General features: G+C 36.2%; 1 protein-coding gene across 5 annotated transcripts in view; it reads left to right on the top strand.

The window, feature by feature from the left end:
- The first annotated feature begins 2,537 nt into the window (after positions 1–2,537).
- The window catches only part of Ankrd17 (ankyrin repeat domain 17), a 150,091-nt gene continuing 132,478 nt past the window's right edge, over positions 2,538–20,150 (top strand). For all 5 annotated transcript variants that reach the window (XM_076864967.2, XM_076864966.2, XM_076864963.2 and 2 more), the window contains exon 1: positions 2,538–3,354. In XM_076864967.2, coding sequence (XP_076721082.1) covers positions 2,962–3,354 — 393 coding nt within the window. In that variant the 5' untranslated portion in view covers positions 2,538–2,961. The remainder of the gene's footprint in view (positions 3,355–20,150) is intronic.

Below are 20,150 nucleotides of genomic sequence, written 5' to 3'. Positions count from 1 at the left end.
TTTCAAATCTCATTTTTTTCCTTACAGTTAGTCCACAAGGGGGTGTTTCTAATTGGGGTTGCTCTTCTAACTCTGGAATACCCAACATATGGTCCTCAGGGTCATCATGCTCACTGACAAGAAGCTGATGGAGAAAGAGGGAGGACAGGGGGACTTCATTTAATTCTGAAAATGAACATATCATTTCTATTCATATTTCATTAGCTAGAAATCAACCACATGGTCATGATAACAAGGAACTGTAAAATTTAGTTTAGGTGTGTGCCCAGGAAGAAGAAATAAGTCTCAAGAATGTATAGTCAGTTTCTTCCTCAATGTTCTAAAAGGAAAACAAACAAAAAATACTAGATAACCGAAAGTCACTCCAGGGGCCTCATCCATTGTAATAATTTTGATCTTATTCTACTAGTCCCAACAGGATCATTATTTCCCTACTACACAAAGAAAAAAAATTCATTTTCTTCCAGGCTCTAAGCAACTCATCGAGATCCTGTCTCTAAACAAAATATAAAAAAGGGCTGGGGATGTGGCTCAGTGGTTAGGTGCCTCTGCTTCAATCCCTGATTACACCCCCCCCCCTGCCCCCGCAAAAAAAAAAAAAAAGAAACAAAAAAAAGAACTACTTTAAAGAGATCACTTTGGATAGTATAGAAGGTAGGTACAGAAGCTTGACTGCAGAGGGCTGATGAGCCAATTTCAGATAACAAGACACTGGAAATAGAATACTTTTTAAAGAAAGTTTTATTATGAAGGAAATACAATGAAAATTACATAAGGATAAGGAATCAGCATTTGTGGTGAACTGAAGACAGAAATAGAAATGGAAGTTGGGGGCATGGTGGCACACATCTGTAATCTCAGCTATCTGGGAGCCTGAGGCAGGAGGATCACAAGTTCAAGGCCAGCTTGGGCAACTTAGTGAGATCCTGTCTCAATAAAATGACTAGGGATGCAGCTCAGTGGGAGAGAGCTTGCCTACTGTCCTTGATGCCCTGGATTCAATCCTCAGCACTGCATAAACAAACAAACAAATAGATCAGAAAGACAGGAACTGGAACTAGAATATGGATGGAGAGTTAATCTTGCATAAGAAAAATAAGTTTCTCATATCTCTGATACTGGTGAAAAGATCAGGAAATTTCGAGCATTTGGAAAATTGAAGGAATCTGTGCTTAATTGCCTCAATCTTCCTGTGAAGTGTGATGTCATATAATGAAATTTGTTTGGGATTAAAAGACTGCAAAAAAGTATTCAAGAGGAAAGGAGACAAAGGTGCTGAAGGAAAAATAAAATGGAAGGGATCAACCTGAAATTACAGACCCTAAATATGTAGTGGTAAGATACACAATGTAGTTTTTTGTTCTACACTGGAACTCACAAAACGCTGCAGAGAGGAATAGGCAGATGGTGAGCACTTTGTACACATACTTATTATAGCACTTATTATACTGTAAAGCCCCTGGAAAGAGACTTTGATTTCACGAGTAACGCACACAGTAGGCACATGATGAATTTCTGCTTGAATGAATTGATTTAGTCATCGCCAATTCTGCTGTGGTACTCTGTAAAGTACTGGCAACTGCCCACATTTCATATGGCATGCTAGTGCTAAAAAGAAAAATGCTATGAAAAAAAATTCAGGCACGCTTGGCTAAACTTAGCAGTCTTAAAATGGCAACTATGTCAGTTGAGACACACTTTTTATCTTGTGCCAGTACGTCTGTCTTTGATGTTTGCTTCATTTTCCTTATGCCACTATACTCGTACTAGAACAGAAATGGATAATTCTGAGTTCAATAAGCTACACTATCATTTCAAAATTTCGGCAAGTTCTCCAGTCACTTAAACATGATCTCAGAATCCCGACAGTAATATTCTTTCAAAGACATGTATGGAGACAAACATGATTACTTATGACGCTCGCTTCACAGATAAAAGTTGTGCTGGTTAGAAGTGGAACAGCTAGATTAGAGACAATCGTCTGCAAACTCCGGCACAGATCTCACATCTTTTCTCCTCTTTGAGTTGTAATGATCTTACACATCGCCTAATCTACTGTTTTCACATTACACATGTGTTATTACATGTGTAATGTAATAGGTTCCTCAGGTCCAGGAAGTCTCTGATCCAAGACTTCAACTTAGGCAAGAGAGGTTCTTTTTCTTACTCAAAGCCACCTCCCAAGATCCAGAGCCCTAATTCCGGATTTGGCGGCGGAAAAAAAATGGCCAGACTAAAACTCCACACAACAGGTCCAGAACGAGGCCCCACCTCCCGGATCTGGCGGACCCCGCTAACTGCTAACAAAGTGTAGGTACCGCGCTTCCGCACTCGGCTCGCATTCTGGAGGCCCGCCCTCACGCCCCGCAACTGCGCGCCCGCGCGGTCCGGGTCCGGCCCTCGAAATCTCCCTTTCGATTTTTGGCCACCCGCGCGCTACCGCTTAGGCGACGGCTGATGGCGTCACTTGCGCTTCCGCCTGCGGCTGCGTTCTAATCACTAGCCAGGAAGGAAGAAGGGAGGGCTGTGTGTGGGGGAAGTAGCGGGGAAAGAGAAGAAATCCCGGCGCTCGTGGGCACTCAGGCGGAAACCGCGACCTCGGCTCTGCCTTGCCGTTCCCATCGGAAGCAATCCCGGGCACACTTCCCTTGCGTCTTTTTAGTTTCCCTTCCTCTGGGTCCCTCGACATCAGTCTCCCTCTACGCTTCGGCACCCCCCCCTCCCGCGCCTTGCTCCCTCACGCTCCCTCCCTCCCATCGTCAGGCTCCCCGCCCTTAGTATCGCGAGACGAGGTGAGAGCTGGCGGAGCGGCGGCGGCAGCGGCGGCGGCAGTAGAGGTGACCGAGGCGGTGGCGGCGGAGGCGGCACCAAACGCTGTGTCGGCCCCGGTGCGGCCGAAGTCGCGGTAGAGCGTAGCCCCCAGGCCCCTCCTCCGTCCGCGCCCTCCCTCTTTCCCTGGGGATGGAGAAGGCGACGGTTCCGGTGGCGGTGGCGGCGGCTGAGGGAGAAGGGAGCCCCCCGGCGGTGGCGGCGGTGGCGGGCCCCCCCGCGGCGGCGGCGGAGGTCGGCGGCAGCGTTGGCGGCGGCAGCGGGGCTCCCTCGGCTTCGTCTCCTCGTGGGATGGTGCGAGTCTGCGACCTGCTCCTGAAGAAGAAGCCGCCGCAGCAGCAACACCACAAGGCCAAACGTAACCGGACTTGCCGACCCCCCAGCAGCAGCGAAAGCAGCAGCGACAGCGACAACAGCGGCGGCGGCGGAGGCGGCGGTGGAGGAGGAGGTGGCGGCGGCGGCACCAGCAGCAACAACAGCGAGGAAGAAGAGGACGACGACGACGAGGAAGAGGAGGTTTCTGAGGCAAGGGCCTGGTTTCAAAGGAAGGAGGGAGGAAGGGACTGTAAAGGTTTGGGGCCGAAGGTGGGAGGGGACTTGCGGTGGGACAGATTGTTCTAGGTTGGTCTATCTTGGGGTCTAGGCTTTCAACTGCCCCTTTTCTTTCCTCGGCCTAAATTGTGAGGTGTGGGAACGTGGGGGAGGGTAGCTGACACGTGGGGGTGGGAGGACCCCAGAGTTCGTGAACAGCCTGTTATCTGGGATGGTTAACACGGTAAGGATGGAGAAAATTAGTTAGACTCCCCATTTGCACACCCCGGAGAAGGGTGGTCTGCCTGGGGCCAGTAGGGCCACTTATTCCTGAGGCGGGGGCGGAGCTAAAACGGGAGGAGTAAGATAATAGGTAGATGAGTCTCTCTGGGAACCCTAGGAGGAGGTTGATAGATTTCTTCCAGTTGTGAGGTGGAGGGGAACAGTTTTGGAGGGACCCTAAGATTGTCAATGGACTTGGAGTTAAGTGTTTGGTGTGGAAGACACGTGATAGGCTGTACTTTTCCATACTGTTGTGCTGCAGGTTTTTTTTTCATAACCATTGTGGCTGCTGAAGTAACCTTCGCTTCTTAAGATCTCAAGGATTTTAGATGAACTTATCTTCTATCCTTACACATTTTTAATAACTCAGTGGATGAAAAATGTATTTGATCCTTACCTATACATACACATATATCGTCAGGTGCTTCCTTAGTGGAAAGAATTAAGCTGGGACCTATTATTTTTCAAATAATAAGGGGCAGCAAACAGTGTGTTTTGCAACGAGGCTTGGTTGTAGTGAGTTGAAATAGAAAGGCCTCTTGATTTGTCCTAGTGATCTGGTTTCATAATAACTGTTTATAATTTTTCCTGGGTCCACAGACAGGCGGCGTTGCAGGATCTTATTCTTCAAAGAACGGCTTATAAACCAAAAGCTCAGTAAAACATACCATACTGATCAACTAAGAGTCAGCCTTAGTTGTTATCAACTCTTTTATAACTCTTTTGTCTCCCCATGAAATAGAAGTTTGAGAAATCTTAATCTGGAGAAAGAAGGTGGCGGAAGAAAACAGCTTTAAAAGTTGATTAAAACTTAGTTCTAAGAGAACAACTTAATTATCTTGAAGTAACACTTATTCTTTTCCACAAACATAGAGCTTGGTGGAAGGCTGGTTTTCTGAACATTGCATTTATTGCATACAGGTTCTGGTCAAATAGAGAAGTATCTTTTTAAAGTGTTTTGAGACTTCATCAGATTTTTTTTTTTTTTTTTTAAACCTCAGAGTGGATGAAGTTATGTAGGTAGAGTTGGAATTTAATATACATAAATTATATTAAAAAGATGGACACTCCCTACTATTGTTTGTTTGGCCTATTGGATTCTGAGGATAGGTTTGCATTTATATATTTTATATTGGCCTAATGGAATGTTTCAGGATAGTGTGTTCACGCTGCATTTGAAGTAATGAAGAGAAAGGTGTGAATCATTCAATTTTATGATTATTCTCATAAGTGGAGAAGCATTTTAGAAAAAAATTATCCCAGCCTCTTTATTTTAAAAATGAGGACAGAAAGATTTAGAGGAAACTGGTTGTGGGTGGTAAGTGGAAATCAGTTTTTTAAAGGCTCAGATTAGTGCACTTTCAAATAATTTTATTCTGTTGTATCTCTCTTCTGTCTGTTTTCAAAAACATAGGCACTGAATTGGAAGCTAACCCATTTATGTAGCAATGAGCAAAATAGCTGTGATATTTTATTAAGATTTAAAATTTTCCAGCAAATATCAAGCTCTGGTTTGGAATGAGGTCATGATGCTTGAATGTAATACTTGCAGGAATAGTGTGCTGCAAACTCAACGTTCCTACATAGTTTTGTCCATTGGAATGTGTCCTAATAACTTCTTTCATGAAGGACTGTAAGTTTGTAGATGTTAATTTTGTTGATCAGGTGTGTTTTCCTTGAAAAATAGAAATGGTATATGTTGATTTTGACCAACTAGGGGAGTGTTGCTTTGTTTTCAGTATGCTTTGTACTGTCTTCTGCCAGTGGTATAAACAATTGATTTGTATTTGTTATGAAGATGAGCCAGGAAAAATGTGTAAGAAAATGCAGCCAATAAAAAAAAAAATCTGTTCATACACATGATAAGGAAGGAGCAGACAAAAGATTATATAGTTTGTATTGTTGCACTTGCCTCCATTCTTTGATCAAGGCAAAGAAATAAACCACATGGTTATTGTACACCATAGGCTAGTTGGTTGAATTGTGCAATGGTTTTCTTTTGATCACTGTTTCCTGACATGTTAGCAGAAGTTTAACTTTCTGGAGTTAGTAAGTCTTGTGGCTAGAATCATAGTATTTAAAAGTTTTATGTGTTTTTTTCCCCCCTACTTCATTGTTGTAGGCAACACAATTAAAAAATGTGGATAACTTGATTTTGAGCTAATCCTAGTGAAAATCATCAAAAGATTAGATATGAAAGTTTATATTTTTGCAGTATTTAACCTGAAAAAGTGAAGGATAAGTGTGTTTAACAAAAATATACTGGTTAGTTATGAAAAAATGATAGGTATTCTTTTTATCTGCTAAAAAGAAAACTGGGAGGAAAGAAGAGACAATTTAATAAGAGATTTATTTAAATGTTGAAGAACCTGAGTATAATTCTTATTAAACATTAGAGTAGGTTTTTGAGAATTGGATTTTTCCTTAAGTATTTTAGAGTAGGATAATCACATCTTATATAATGTGTATATTTCAAATAGAGCTGGGAACGAAAGTATAAGGCCAAGAGCTCTCCATTTCCTGTTCCCCTTCTATTTGACAAGACTTTAGATCAAAAACTGAAAATGCATAATTTTTTGGCTTTCAGTGGGTGATTGACCAGTATGGAAAAGAGAAATATATTTCCCAACATAAAAGCCACAATCCTTTTCTTTTGAAGTTAGTGGGCTAAATTAAATTTCTTACTCAAATATTGCAAAGCAGATGTTGAAGGGCTTATACTTCATTTTCAAAATAACATTACCTTCTACTGAATGAATTTTTTAATGTGATTGAATGACATCAGTGTTTTTTAAAGCAAAATTCAAAGTGGGAAAAATTTGGTCTTAAAAAGTTAGGGCTTTATTTTCAGAAGTAATACTTTTGTTAAAGATGCATAAAATGTAAATACAGTAGGATTTGATCAGAATTCCAACCTAGTGAGAAATTTCAGACAAGGGGGACAAGTAAATGAATTAGTACTGACTTAGTATTAAAAGGATTTGCAAGGCTAGGAAAAATCTGTTTATAGACATAATAGAGAGGGTTGAGAATAGAGGAGAAATAAGAAAATATTTCAAAATTACTGTTCGATTTATTTCACAGTCTTCTGTTTGTTTTTTAATGTCAAAATGCATAGAATGGGGATGGGTTGTGGCTCAGTGGTAGAGTGCTTGCCTAGCATGTGCAAGGAGCTGGGTTTGATTCTCAGCACCACATAATTAATAAATAAATAAATAAATAAATAAATAAAATAAAGGTATTGTGTCCAACTACATTTGAAAAATAAATATTAAAAAAAGAAAAGTATAGAACTCCAAATTAGCCATCCCAGAGAAACTTGCATGTTCCCTAGTTTCATTTATGAATGAATATAGCAGTATTTGTAAACCACATGTTAAGCTCTTTGAGGCAGTAGTTTTTGTTTTCACTATTTGTTTCCTATCCTGCTTCAGTGTAGTAGTTCATAAAAAAACAAAACAAAACAAAAAAAACATTATCAGTGAATACTTAGTACCTAGGGAAGATCCAGAATTCATTTTGGAAACCTAGAGAGGGGTAGAACTTTTGGTTTTCTTGGATCTGGGAACTCTGAATAGCAGAGGTTTGGATTTCAGCATCTTTCAATTTTTTAATTCTCATACTTCTGTTTTTTTCCCCTATGTATTAAAGAGAAAATCAGTCAAACTAATAGGCATTGATTGCTGAATGCCTGATAAGTAAGTCCCTTAGATTATTCAGATTTTAAAAACATGAAAGGTGGGGCTGGAGTCATAGCTTAGTGGTAGAGCGCTTACCTCGTGTGTGTGAAGCACTGGGTTTGATTCTCAGCACCACAAATAAATAAGTAAATAAAATAAAGGTCCTTCAACAACTAAAAAATATTTTAAAAAACATGAAAGGTAATAAGTGTCAGAAGACACTTAACCTGGATCTTTTTGAATCAAAGCATGCTTGTTCATTTATTTATTCACTCACTTATTCACATGCTGTAGCATGCTGTTTGATAGAGTGGCAGCATCACTAATATTAACATTTTCTGATAGTGTTCAAAAAAGTTCAGATAGTACATAGGGGAATATATTTTTTTGGCAGCAAGATAACCACCTTACACAGACTGGCTACCCCAAATCTTTCTTTCCTTTTCTTGTTCTGAAAAATACATTAAAAAAGGGGGGGGAATAGAAAAAAGTACAGATAAATATACCCATTTCCTAAAACATGTGGCTAACAATTATTAACAAAATGAAAACTACCCTCCCTGAGATTATTACTTCTCCCTGCCTCTCAAGATTTTTACTTCTCAAAATAATCTTTTCTTACTAAACTAAAATAATAATAATAAAAAAAGTCCCCTTTAAAACAGGAATTTTAACTCTGGTTAGGATGAATAACAAGATTTTGTTGAAGTGCTTATAAGGATTTTTTTTTTTTCCTTTCTTTCCCACCAGTTCCATAGTATGTGTGGAGATCTTTTATTAGACACCCAGAGAGATCTACTACCTTGTTATTTTGAAGCATTCTCACAGCTGAGATAGTAGAGAATCTGGCAGCAATTTATTTGGATTGTTTAAAGTTTAGAAACTGCTTTTAAGAAGGTAATGTGTTAATAGAGAAGACCTGTTTGTGAAGAAGTAAATTGAAGATTTATCAGTTCTTTCTGATAAGAGAGCCCTTAGCCTACTCTTTTAAATCTTCAGCCCTTTAGTTGATGAAGCAGTTTATATCTAGTGTGCCACAGGTGTCAGATCTGGAGGCAGAAACCCGTCTTCCTTATATTTATGTCTCCTGTTGTACAGTGCTGTTACATAAGTCTTGCTTTTCATGAAGGTCAGATGTATGAAGTAAGAATATTTCATAAGTATTCCTTTATTACCCACTTACTGTGGGAATTATTTGGAACTTTACATCTTAAGGTAAGAGTATTTGGTTGCAGTTTTTTTACAGTGGACCCTTAAACCTTACCTGTCTGGTAGAGGTGTGTCTATCCATTTGCAACCCAGAAACAAAATACTCTTCCTGATTTAGGATGCTTAACTACTTTTTTTTTTTTTTTTTAAACTATTTTTAGTCATGTGGTGAGGTGGAATTTTGGAGCAATATAGTTATACTTTATCTATTAAGAGATAAAACCAGAGTTTTGAAGGAAAAATGTGAAGATCAGAGTCCTTTAGGTCCTATTGGAATCAGTATTATTGAGTGTCTTTGTAAATAATTAGATATAGTAAAATCTTGGTGCTTTCAGATATACTGAATTGTGCTGGTGGAAGTAGACAACATTATTATTGAGAATAACTTGAAAATGTTAAACAAGTTTTTATGAATCAGAGTTAGGAAATGTGCTGTTTAGGGTAAATGGTCTGAAATACAGCATGTTTTTTTTGGGGTAAAGATTAGTATGATGTAGAGTGAGGTTAAAAAATGTACTAGAGATAACCGAAATCATAATTCTTATTTTAAATAATGCTATGATGTATCTACACAAAATAGATTATATATGTTTCTTGTTATTGTACTATGAAAGTGATGACTAAAACAAGGAAATGTGAAAATATTCAAATGATTGGAGGGTTTAAGGATGGAATCTACCATTAAAGAGGACTGCAGATTTTACCTGATTAGATTTCTTATTGCTTATTACTTAATATTCAAATTAATAAATTACTCAAATTGAGTTATGGGAAAAATACTGAGGTGTGTCAGATAGTGTTATTTTGAAAATAAACAAGTACATTTTTCATTTCTTGATTATTTAGAATTACAGACCTAGGGGTAGCATATTTATGGAAGTAATTAATAGCTATGCATCTCCAGCAGAGAATTTTGTGTCCCGTCTTCCACCTTCCCCAAAGACGTAGATGGTCTAAATTTATCTTTTATACCCCTGTAAAATAGAGGAATAGAAAAGTAAAAACCAACATGAAGAAATAAAAACCTGTCCTAAAATTAATTCCTCTGCTGTTGCTGCAGGTTGAACTCAAGAGCCTTGTGCCTGCTAAACATGTGCTCAATCATGAAGCTTCACCCATGTTCCTCCTGGATCCATCTCCTAAATAGTTTAAAAACATTTGATTGAAAAATATTTCAGAGGAATCTGTGGAGAGATTGATTTTATTAATTTTGAATTTAGAATACGTGTGCATTAACTTGGGAATATGATCTCCTTTACCACTTTCTGTCACCCTAAGCTTGAAACTTGAAAATAAAAGGAATTCTTCTTGTTCATGTCTTATTAGGTCACTTTCCATTTCCGCCTTTGACCCTATTATTGTCTCTGTCTGTGTTCTGTTTCTCTTGCTTTTATATGGAATTAATAATGAAAATAGTCCTGTTGCAAAGTTTCTAGTAGAGGTCTTATTAGTGTGAGATGAAATGGAGGAGTTAATTCTATTATTTGCCATTTATTTAGTGTCTCCTATGTGTGTGGCTTTTTTCAATATCTAATAGTCTCAGCCATTTCTTTCCCAGTGAATACGATAAAATTAACTCTATTTAAAATCATTGCATGTGTTAAATGTGTACAAGTTAAATGAATTTATACATGTTGTAGTTAGTAAAATTTACCTCAAAGGGAACTTTGCACAGTGATAGCATTTAGTTTTCTGTATGATTTTTTTTTTTTGTATTTGGAGATATTGGCCCTCTTTTTATTTTATTTTATTATTTTTTTATTAGTTACACATGACAGTACAATGATCTTGACAATTCATACATTTGAATCAAATGGGGTCTAATTTCTCATTTTTCTGATTGTACAGGTTGCAGAATCACATTGGTCATACAGTCACCTATATACATACAGCAATAATAATGTCTATTCTGCTGCCCTTCCTGTCCCCCTTTCCCCTCCCCTCCCCTCCCATCACATCTCTCTACCCTATCTAATGCGACACACTTTTTTTTTTTCTCCTCACAACATCATACCTGTATTCTGTATAACGATGAGGGTCTCCTTCCATCTTCCGTGCAATTCCCCGTCTCCTTCCTTTTCCCTCCCACCTCTCTTCCCTATTTAGTGGTAATTTTCTTCTCATGCTCTTCCTCCCTATCCCATTTTGAGTCACCCCCTTATATCAGAGAAGACATTCGGCATTTGTTTTTTAGGGATTGGCTAACTTCACTTAGCATAATCTGCTCTAATGCCATCCATTTCCCTGCAAATGCCATGATCTTGTTATTTTTTAGTGCTGAGTAATATTCCATTGTGTAATAATGTCACATTTTTTTTTATCCATTCATCTATTGAATGGCATCTAGGTTGGTTCCACAGTCTAGCTATTATGAATTGTGGCTGTGTTCCTCTAATATGCTCTTTTTAGGTCTTTTGGGTATAGTCTGAGAAGGGGAATAGCTGGGTCAAATGGTGGTTCCATTCCCAGCTTTCCAAGAAATCTCCATTTGCTTTCCAAATTGGCTGCACCAATTTGCAGTCCCACCAGTATCCTCGCCAGCACTTATTGTTGTTTGACTTCATAATGGCTGCCATTCTTATTGGAGTGAGATGGTATCTTAGAGTAGTTTCAATTTGCATTTCTCTGATTGCTAGAGATGGTGAGCATTTTTTCATGTATTTGTTGATTGATTATATATCCTCTTCTGAGAAGTGTCTGTTCAGGTCCTTGGCCCATTTGTTGATTGGGTTATTTATTTTTTTTGTTGTTTAACTTTTTGAGTTCTTTGTATACTCTAGAGATTAGAGCTCTATCTGATGTGTGAGGGATAAAAATTTGTTCCCAGGTTGTAGGCTCCCTGTTCACCTCACAAGGAGATAATTACTACTATTAGCATACTTTTTAAACTATGTTTATCAAGCATTGTTGAGATCTCCCACAATCAGCTAGGGATATTTATGGATTTGAACAAAAGGTGTTTTTCCTAGATTCATAAAATTTAAATTCTTATTGAGATGAAACTACTAATCAACTATGTAGATGATGTTGATCATGTATAGTCACTTTATTTGGAAGTCTGTGTTAGTTTTCAGTGTAACTTAGCAATTTATGGTATTTAGGATGAGAGCCATATGTACCATTTTTTCCAGAGTGTCCTTGACAACTAAATTACATTTAGGAGTTATTCAGTATAATTTTACCCTGAAGATTTTCTAGTAGCAAAGGGGTACATGTATCAATATATTTGGTGATTGCTGCACATAGAGATCTATTAAAATAAGAGAAATAGAATTACGGGACTGGGTAAGGTGGAAAATAATCTTTTAAATTAGATTTCAAATACAGTGTTTTATATTATTAAACATCACTAGTTATATATTACATGTACTTGTAAAAACATATGTATTTGTAGAAAATTTGATAAAAACCTCTAAAAAGTAGGAAAAAAACACCCAAAATATTGCTGTCTAGAATTAATCATTTTCTGTAATTTGTCTTTTCATTTTTTCCTTGATATACATCAAATATTTATCATTAAGAGCAGAATTGTTACTTAAAACTTTTGCTGAAAGTTTCTTTGAGTATTATTCAAACATCAGTTGGAGACTTCAAATAGTGATTATTTACTTAAAGAAACTAAAGAATACATTCATACTTAAATTTTTGTAGTAAATCTCAGATTAAATGCTGTTAACAACTTGGTTCATAATCAAATCTTCTAGTTTCTTTTTGGGGGGGAGAGTGTGTGTGTGTGTGTGTGTGTGTGTGTGTGTGTGTGTCTGTCTGTCTGAGAGTACCTTGGAATTTGATATTCACATTTGTACTGAATGTTCTATAGTATGAATATTCATAATTTATATCTTTTTGTGTGGGTGGACATTTAGATTGTTTTTATATGCTACTATTACAAATATAGGGCTGAAACAAACATACTTTTGCATTTGTTTTTGAATACAAAAGTATTTCTTTGGGATGGGTCTCTGGAAATGAAATTGTTGGACTGGGCCAGAGGATATACACGTATTAGATTTGTTCACCAACCTCAAGTGTTACTGTGTCACAAGTTTGAGAATGCTCCTAGATATAATCAGTTTTCTTGGTTTTAAAAAAATTCTTTAGACAAAGGATTGTATTTTGTTGTCTTTTTACTTTGACAATTACTGTTAAAGTGGGTGAATTTTTATATTTATTGTTCATTTGGATTTCTTTTTGAAATTTTCCTGTTTTGTTCTTCACCAATTATTCTACTGGGGCAGTCTTTTTCTTAGTCATTAATTGGTGGTGTTTATATTTATGGGTATTAATGCTTTATGGTGTTACTCATTGCATATATTTTTGGTTTATATTGCTTTCACAATTTGGGCAATATTTTTTTTTGGTAAATTTTATTGTTTTATGATTTACAGAGACTTTGTTCACCCAGTATTTAAAAATTTTTAGAAAGTTTCTTTTGATACTTCAGTATTTTGTTTCTTAAAGATACTTGGATTTCTTTTTTGCTTGTAGTGTTGAGTTATTGTGTCCATTCATCATCTACTTTTTCAGTAACAATTGACCAACCCTTGCTTATTAAAAATCCTTACTTCTTTGCTTTTATAATACTATTTCTTCTGTTTTTCCTTTACTAGCTGCCTCTTGTTGATTTTCTTGCTTATTCTTAGGGTTTCACTATATATTCTTTGATTTTTTTTTTTTTTTTTTTTAAGTACCTCATCTCCCCACTATCTTTTTTTCCCCTGTCATGTTTCTGGTCTCCACTGGATGATTTTATTTAGTCCTCTGTTGTTCAGTTATCTATTCCCCTGACTCAGATTTACATCTCTAAATTAAACTTTTATTCTTGATCATTGGATTCAAATCTGGCTATACAACATTTTTATCAAGAGAATCAATTCAGAATTCCATTTCATTAATAGAAGAACTGAAGGTGAAAATCAAGTACATTAATTCTTATACCTTTTTCTTAATTCAGTTTATTAATCTATAATCTTTCTTAATCTATTGTATAGTGAAGAGTAGGAATGGGATAACTATAACAAAAGCTCCTTTAAAAAAGAGAATAGGAAATGTGCAACAATGATTGGTTCTTGTTAATAATGAAATCCTTTTGGGCAGAAGTTGTGATGACTTTACCCTAGCAAATTCCTTTTTAAACTAATTTTGCTCTGTGAAGGGAATGTTCTTTTAATTGTCCTCTGTGTCTTGGCTTTGTTCTTTAGATGTTTTTACCTGTTTATTAACGTTTCTTGACCCTGTCTGAAGTACAGTAGTATTGGAGAGTATGATACCCCTAGAAACTGTAACACTTTTGTCACCGCCTGCAGTTGGTATAGATTGAGGGCCTGCAGGATTTAAGTTTAATCATATATTTCTTTAAGTCATTACTGTACTTTAGTGGCAAAACTCTTCTCAAAAACTTCATGAGTTTGTTCCATTTTCTTTAAATCAGGACCATGACATTAATTGTATAGCAAAAGATCTCTTTTAGTCATATGTTTTTGAAACCTGCTGATTTACTTACTCAGCTCTGTACTAGGTTGGTTCCACTCTCCCATGTTTCCTGGCTACTTGAGGACATCTAAACTAATAGTTCTGGAAGATATATCTGTCAAGGTTAAACTAGAAGAGATGCAGAGGAGATTTATGTGTTGATAGGTGGCATTCAGAAATGTATTACAATGAGTTGGCTTATGTGATTGTGAAGCCTGATTAAGCAAGTCTGAATTCCATAAAGCAGGCAGGCAGAAAGGGAAGATTGTGGGCAAGCTGGAACTAATGGGCATTGGTTAAATGTTCTCCGCAGGTAGTCAAGAGGGGAAGATAAAGTGAAGAGAAAACAAGTACAGAATTAGCTATTGTTTGGATTCCCCATTTTTGCCAGAAAGAACTAGATCTCTTGTAAGATGGTGATGATTATCCCAAATTATAGTCAGCTGATTAGAGACTTTAATTACATCTGCAAAATTCACAGCAGCATCTAGATTAGTTTTTAATTGAATAACTGAGGGAAGATATTGATGCTACAAATGGCTGCTGCCCTTTTTTCTTTTTCATAGTTTAGCCTAACCAAGTTGACATATCAGACACCATCACAGGTGGGAAGGCAACACTCTTTTATTTTTTTTAGTTGTCAGAGGATCTTTTATTTAATTTATTTATTTGTATGTGGTGCTGAGGATTGAGCCCAGGGCCTCACACATGCCAGGTAAATGCTCTATCACTGAGCCACAACCCCAGCCTGGGAAGGTAACACTCTTAACCTGTTTTTGCTGCTATCTGGCAAAGAACTTTTGCGGTCACACAGAGCATTTAGAGCATAGAAGCAGTTGCCTTTTCTAGCCTAAAGAGATGCAAGTTAACTAAACTCTTGTAGGTTGAACTTCTCTTATTGTTGCTTTCTCATGTCCGTTTTTACTAGGAAACTACTTTATTTGTAGGTGGATTGATCTTTAACCAATATTCTAGCACACAATAAATAATTCAGTTTCTCTAATTGGCTTTTCTTAGAGCTGTAGACTTCGGAGATACATGATATGTCCTCCCTCTTATTGTAGGCAGGAATTTTACTAAATACTTTGGAACTGTACAACATAACACTAGCTCTCCAGCTTGAGGCTCATTTTCTTGCTACCTGTTCTATGAGTTGCATCAAGAGTTTTTAGGAGTTTGTTTTGGTAATACCTCACTTCTAATTTACTGTATAAGTTAAGGTATTAGGTGAATTCTTTGAGCAAAAAATACTCAAAACACATGTGGTTCAGATAGGAGACAAGTATTTAAATAATCATGTGTGGCCAGCACCCGCCATATTAGAAAGGGCAGATACAGAACATTTCCATCATCAAAGAATGCTTTATGGATACCTTTGCCTTGGGTGTTGACTTTATTTAATCTACAAGGTCTAACCTGGTTGACCAGCATTACATCCATGTTCTAGCTTGTTGTGGGCTGAATTGTGTACCCCAGTATTCATGAGTTGAAACCTCAACTACATCATAATATGACTGTATTTGGAGATAAAATGTTTAAAAGGTAATTAAGGGAAAATCAGGTCACATGGGTAGGCCCCAATCCAATTTGACTGGTTTCCTTAAAAGAAAAAGAAATTTGGACACAGAAGGAGACTCCAGGGATTCATACACAGGCCTTTTGAGGATACAGGAAGAAGGTGTCCATCTTCAAGCCAAGAAAAGAGGCTTCAGGAAAAACCAGATCTGTAAATACCCTGATCTTGGACTTCTAGCCTCCAGAATTCTGAGAAAATAAGTTTGTTGTTTAAGACACCTAGTCTGTGGTATTTTTTGACAGCCTTAGTAAACATAGCCCATGAAAAATAAGAAACAGGTGAGCACAGTTTCCTTTTTTAAGGAATTGACTAAGGAGTTGCAAACATCTCTTCCATTGTATCCCACCAGCCAGAACTTTGTTACACAACCACACCTAGGACTTAGCTCTTGCTACATGGGGATGTAATCCGATAAAACATGTAGAGAAGTAGTAGTCTTTTACTAAAAGAAGAAGGGTAGTGTGGATATTGGGAGATAATTAATGTCTTATATAATTCTAGGATTACATTGTCTTTAGGGCTAACAATAATGAGAGAATAAGTCATTACTGGTTCCAGAAATAATCTTGTTGGCCTAACTTTGGTTATGTTTACATTCTTGAACCAGATAGTCACTAAGGAAAAAGATATTTTGTTCAAGACTATATCATGTTTTTGTATCCTAGGTAGGAAGTGAACTAGGAGAGGACATTCCTATCTAAGCCTTATAGAATGGTTTCCCAAAGAAAGAGGGTTTCTATTGCTAAAAAGCTATGTTGGGATAATAGGAAGCGAGAGAGTATTGTGTATGAGACCTCTAAGGTATACCCTGAATTTTTATACTTTTCTCCATTTGTTACCATTACCCTAGCACAGACTGTTATGTTTGATTTCATAGTAGCATCCTAATTTGGTCTTCTAGTTCTCTAATTTCCCCATACTTTATTCTTCATGCCAGAACTAGACAAATCTTTCTGAAATGTGAATTATTATTTGATGTTTTATTGCTCGTAGAATAAAATCTAAACTTCTAACTTGGCCCTCTGTTTTTATTACTGCTCCTGTTGTTCTAAGGCTCCTTTTGTATCCCTTTCAGTTTATTCACTATCTTCTTGTCACATTGACCTTTCTGTTAAGAGCATGAAGGCTTTCTGGCTTGGTGTTTTTTTACTTTCTAGGATGTTTTTCTGGCGTTTTGTTTTTTCTTGTCCTTCAAAGCAGATATCCTTCCCTCTCTAGGATTGTTGGAGGAAACTTACCCCTCTACACCTCCTCTTCTACCTTACTTTCAGTTTTTGTCTGGAATTATAAGATGAACTGGGGTGAGGAAAAGAAGACCTGCTAATTTTTGTCCAAACTTTGTTGATATTAAATACTTTAGCGGACTCATGTCTGGTTCTTAACTACTTAGAAAGGAGTTTGTGAATGTGGAAACGAGTGGGTTGGAGAAATTTGAGTGCTTAACAGACTCAGATTCCTAACAAACCTTTGTTTATTCCTGTGTCTGCATCGGTTTTACTTATTATTAGTTGAAACTTATGAAATTACTTTTTTTATAAGTTAGAAGTCATCTAGTGTCTGTGATTTCTTATTATTCAACATAGTACATTAGCATACTTTTAACATCTTTGACAGTTTTCTCTTGTTTATGTTCTTTGTCAGGAGTTTTGGGAGAAGTAGAAGTATAATGTAGAATATTCTCATCCGGAAGTAAGGCATGCCTCTATTATTTTTTCAGGCCCTTCACTTGTCTTTACTAAGATTTTATAGTTTTATATAAGTTTATTTTATTGCTACCGTGAATTATCTTTTCTTTCTTACATGTTTCTTGTGTAGAATTCTATTGATTTTGGTATTTTGAGCTTGTGAATAGCCACTAAACTGATTTTTTTTATATTAAGGCAGGTGATGCTGATGAATTTTATGACTAATATAATTCGTTTTGTATTTTTTGATATTGATACCCTATGTGTTTCTTCTCTTACCGTATCAGTTTTGAATGCCCATACTAAATTTTACCAGATACGTTTTTGGTATCTACTCTCCCTGTTCCCTCAATCTGTTCATATTGTAGTCATAGATTATCAAATACTAAATGGTCAGTATTTGCTATGATATGGTATTGTCAGTATTGGATTTGATAACAGTAACATTTTCATTTATTTTTTATGAAGATTACCTGCTTCATGTTAGATTTTCAGAAATGTTAGGAGAAAATATTTTCTTTTGTACATTAGTCTTAGGAAGATTTATGTTTTACAAATGCAATTTATACGTATCCCTTTTTCTTTTAATCTTATATGCTGGTTTTTTTTTCAGTTGTAGTTGGACACAATATCTTCATTTTATTTATTTTTATGTAGTGCTGAGGATTAAACCCAGTGCCTCACACTTGCTAGGGAAGTGCTCTGCCACTGAGCCACAATCCCAGTCTTCCTATGCTGTTTTTAACCATGTTTGCCACTAAATTGCAAGAAATGAGATTGATGAAGTGCTTTGTTTGGGCTATATAGCTTAGTAACTTTTTAATGTAACACATAATTTATTGCATATCTCTTTAAATAATAAAAAAATTTTTAAACATTGGTGAAAAACTTAAAAGTTAATCTGTTTTTGTATGGTTCAGTAGTGGTAAGTGTATTCATATTTTTCTGCAACAGATCTCTAGAACTTTTCCTAAAAAACTGAAACTATACAGTCATGCCCATTGGGTAACAAGTCCATATTTCCCCCTCCTCCTACCCCCAGAATCCACCATTTTATTTTTTGTTTCTATATACTTGTCTACTTTCAGTAACTCTTATAGGTGAAATCATACAGTAGTTGTCTTTTTTTTGTGATTGTCGTTAAAATTTAATTTTCTCAAGGTTCATGCACATTGTATCATGTGACAGGATTTCTTTCCTGTTTAACACCGAATAATATTCCATTGTATACATTGTATATCACATTTTGCTTATCTGTTTGTCACTTAATGGACATTTGGGTTTCTATCACATTTATCTAATTAATTTTCACATTTACCTAATTTATTTCAAATTTATATTGGTACTTGGAGGGAGATAGGAACTTAATTTTATATTTCCAGATAGTTAATCAATTGACTTAGCTGTTTCAGTCTTGTCATTTCCCACTATTTGAAATGCTATTTCTTCTATTTATACAAAAGAGTAGTAGATTAAATATATCTGCTTAGTATATTCACATTGCATTTGTGTAAGATGAAGGCTTACATAACTAAAATTTGTTTTGTATTAAGCAAATTCTTATATTATTTGATAAACAGGTAGCATCTATGTAGGATTTTATGGTTAACAAACTAATTTTACATATTTTTCAGTAAATCCAGGCAGCAGTCTTTGGTTTTGTTTTGTTGTACTGGGATTAAAACAAGGAATATTCTACCACTATGCTACATCTCCAATCCATCAGCTAAATTGCTAAATCTGGCCTCAAACTTGTGATCCTCCTACCTCAGCCTCCCAAGTTGCCACAATGCCTATCTTCAGACAGTGGTCTTTTGAAGCAAAAATTTCCTCCTATTTCTAAGCCTTATACACTTGGCATCTTTCCTTTCCTTTCCTTCCTTATTGTCTTACAGATTTCTAGTTAAAAGTGTAAGTGCTTTTATGAAGAAGAAAGGAGCAGCACTAGCATCTATATAATGCTCTCACCAACTTGTGCGATGTCATTAGTCTTATTTAATCTATCTTTGAGCTTGAATGTCCTCCAATGCTATTAGTGCCAGACCAACAGACTGTTGTATAGTTTTCTTGCACTATCAGTCTAGTACTCTTGTTTGTTGTACTATTCATTTTATATCTATTTCAGATGAACTGGGAATGATTTAAAACATATATAATTGGTTATTCAGGTAATGCCCAAATCGAAGAGCTTCACTAAGATCTAATGTAAATAAGTTTAATTCTGTTGTAGAATATAACATCCTGTAAATCTAGCCTGTTCTAAAGTTTGTACCAATAATACTAAACTGTGAACACTATTTTTAATTTATTTATTTTATGTTGGAGAAATCTTAAAGCATCTTTTTTTGTTGTATTAAATCATATAGTAAGGGTAGACTATAAAAATTTAACAGTAGAGGAAGAGTTGAAAATCTCTCCCCTATTGGGATTAGAAGTGTAGTCCACCTCGCCTGGCTGAAACTTTCTTTATAATTAATAGTGTATCATGGACTCTTTCCATTCTTGTAGATCTGTAAAGTCCTAGGTGGAATAAGTAAGTCCTATGATTTATAAGAAACACATTTCTTGAGTAATTACACTAGAGAGGCCATAAAAGGGTAGTAAGTAGCGCTGGAGCTTGGGAATTAAGAAAGTAGACTTTGATGTGAGACAGACCATATTCCATTTCCATAATTTACTGATCTTTAAGCAGATAACATCATCTTTACTTTGTTTTTTTTTCAACTACAAATTATGGATAAAATTGTCAAACTTATGAAGCTATGAAGGTTAAATGACGTGATATGCATAAAAGCAATCAAAACTATGTGTAGCAAACAGTAAGCAATCACTAAAATACTATTGAGGTTATTTATAATTACTCAGCATGTTAGGTATTATAAACAC

The sequence above is a fragment of the Callospermophilus lateralis genome, chromosome 8 (assembly GCF_048772815.1).
Source record: "Callospermophilus lateralis isolate mCalLat2 chromosome 8, mCalLat2.hap1, whole genome shotgun sequence".
In the NCBI taxonomy this organism is placed as follows: Eukaryota; Metazoa; Chordata; class Mammalia; order Rodentia; family Sciuridae; genus Callospermophilus; species Callospermophilus lateralis.
Note: the sequence above shows the minus strand (reverse complement) of the source record. Positions and strands in the feature narration are given on the sequence as shown.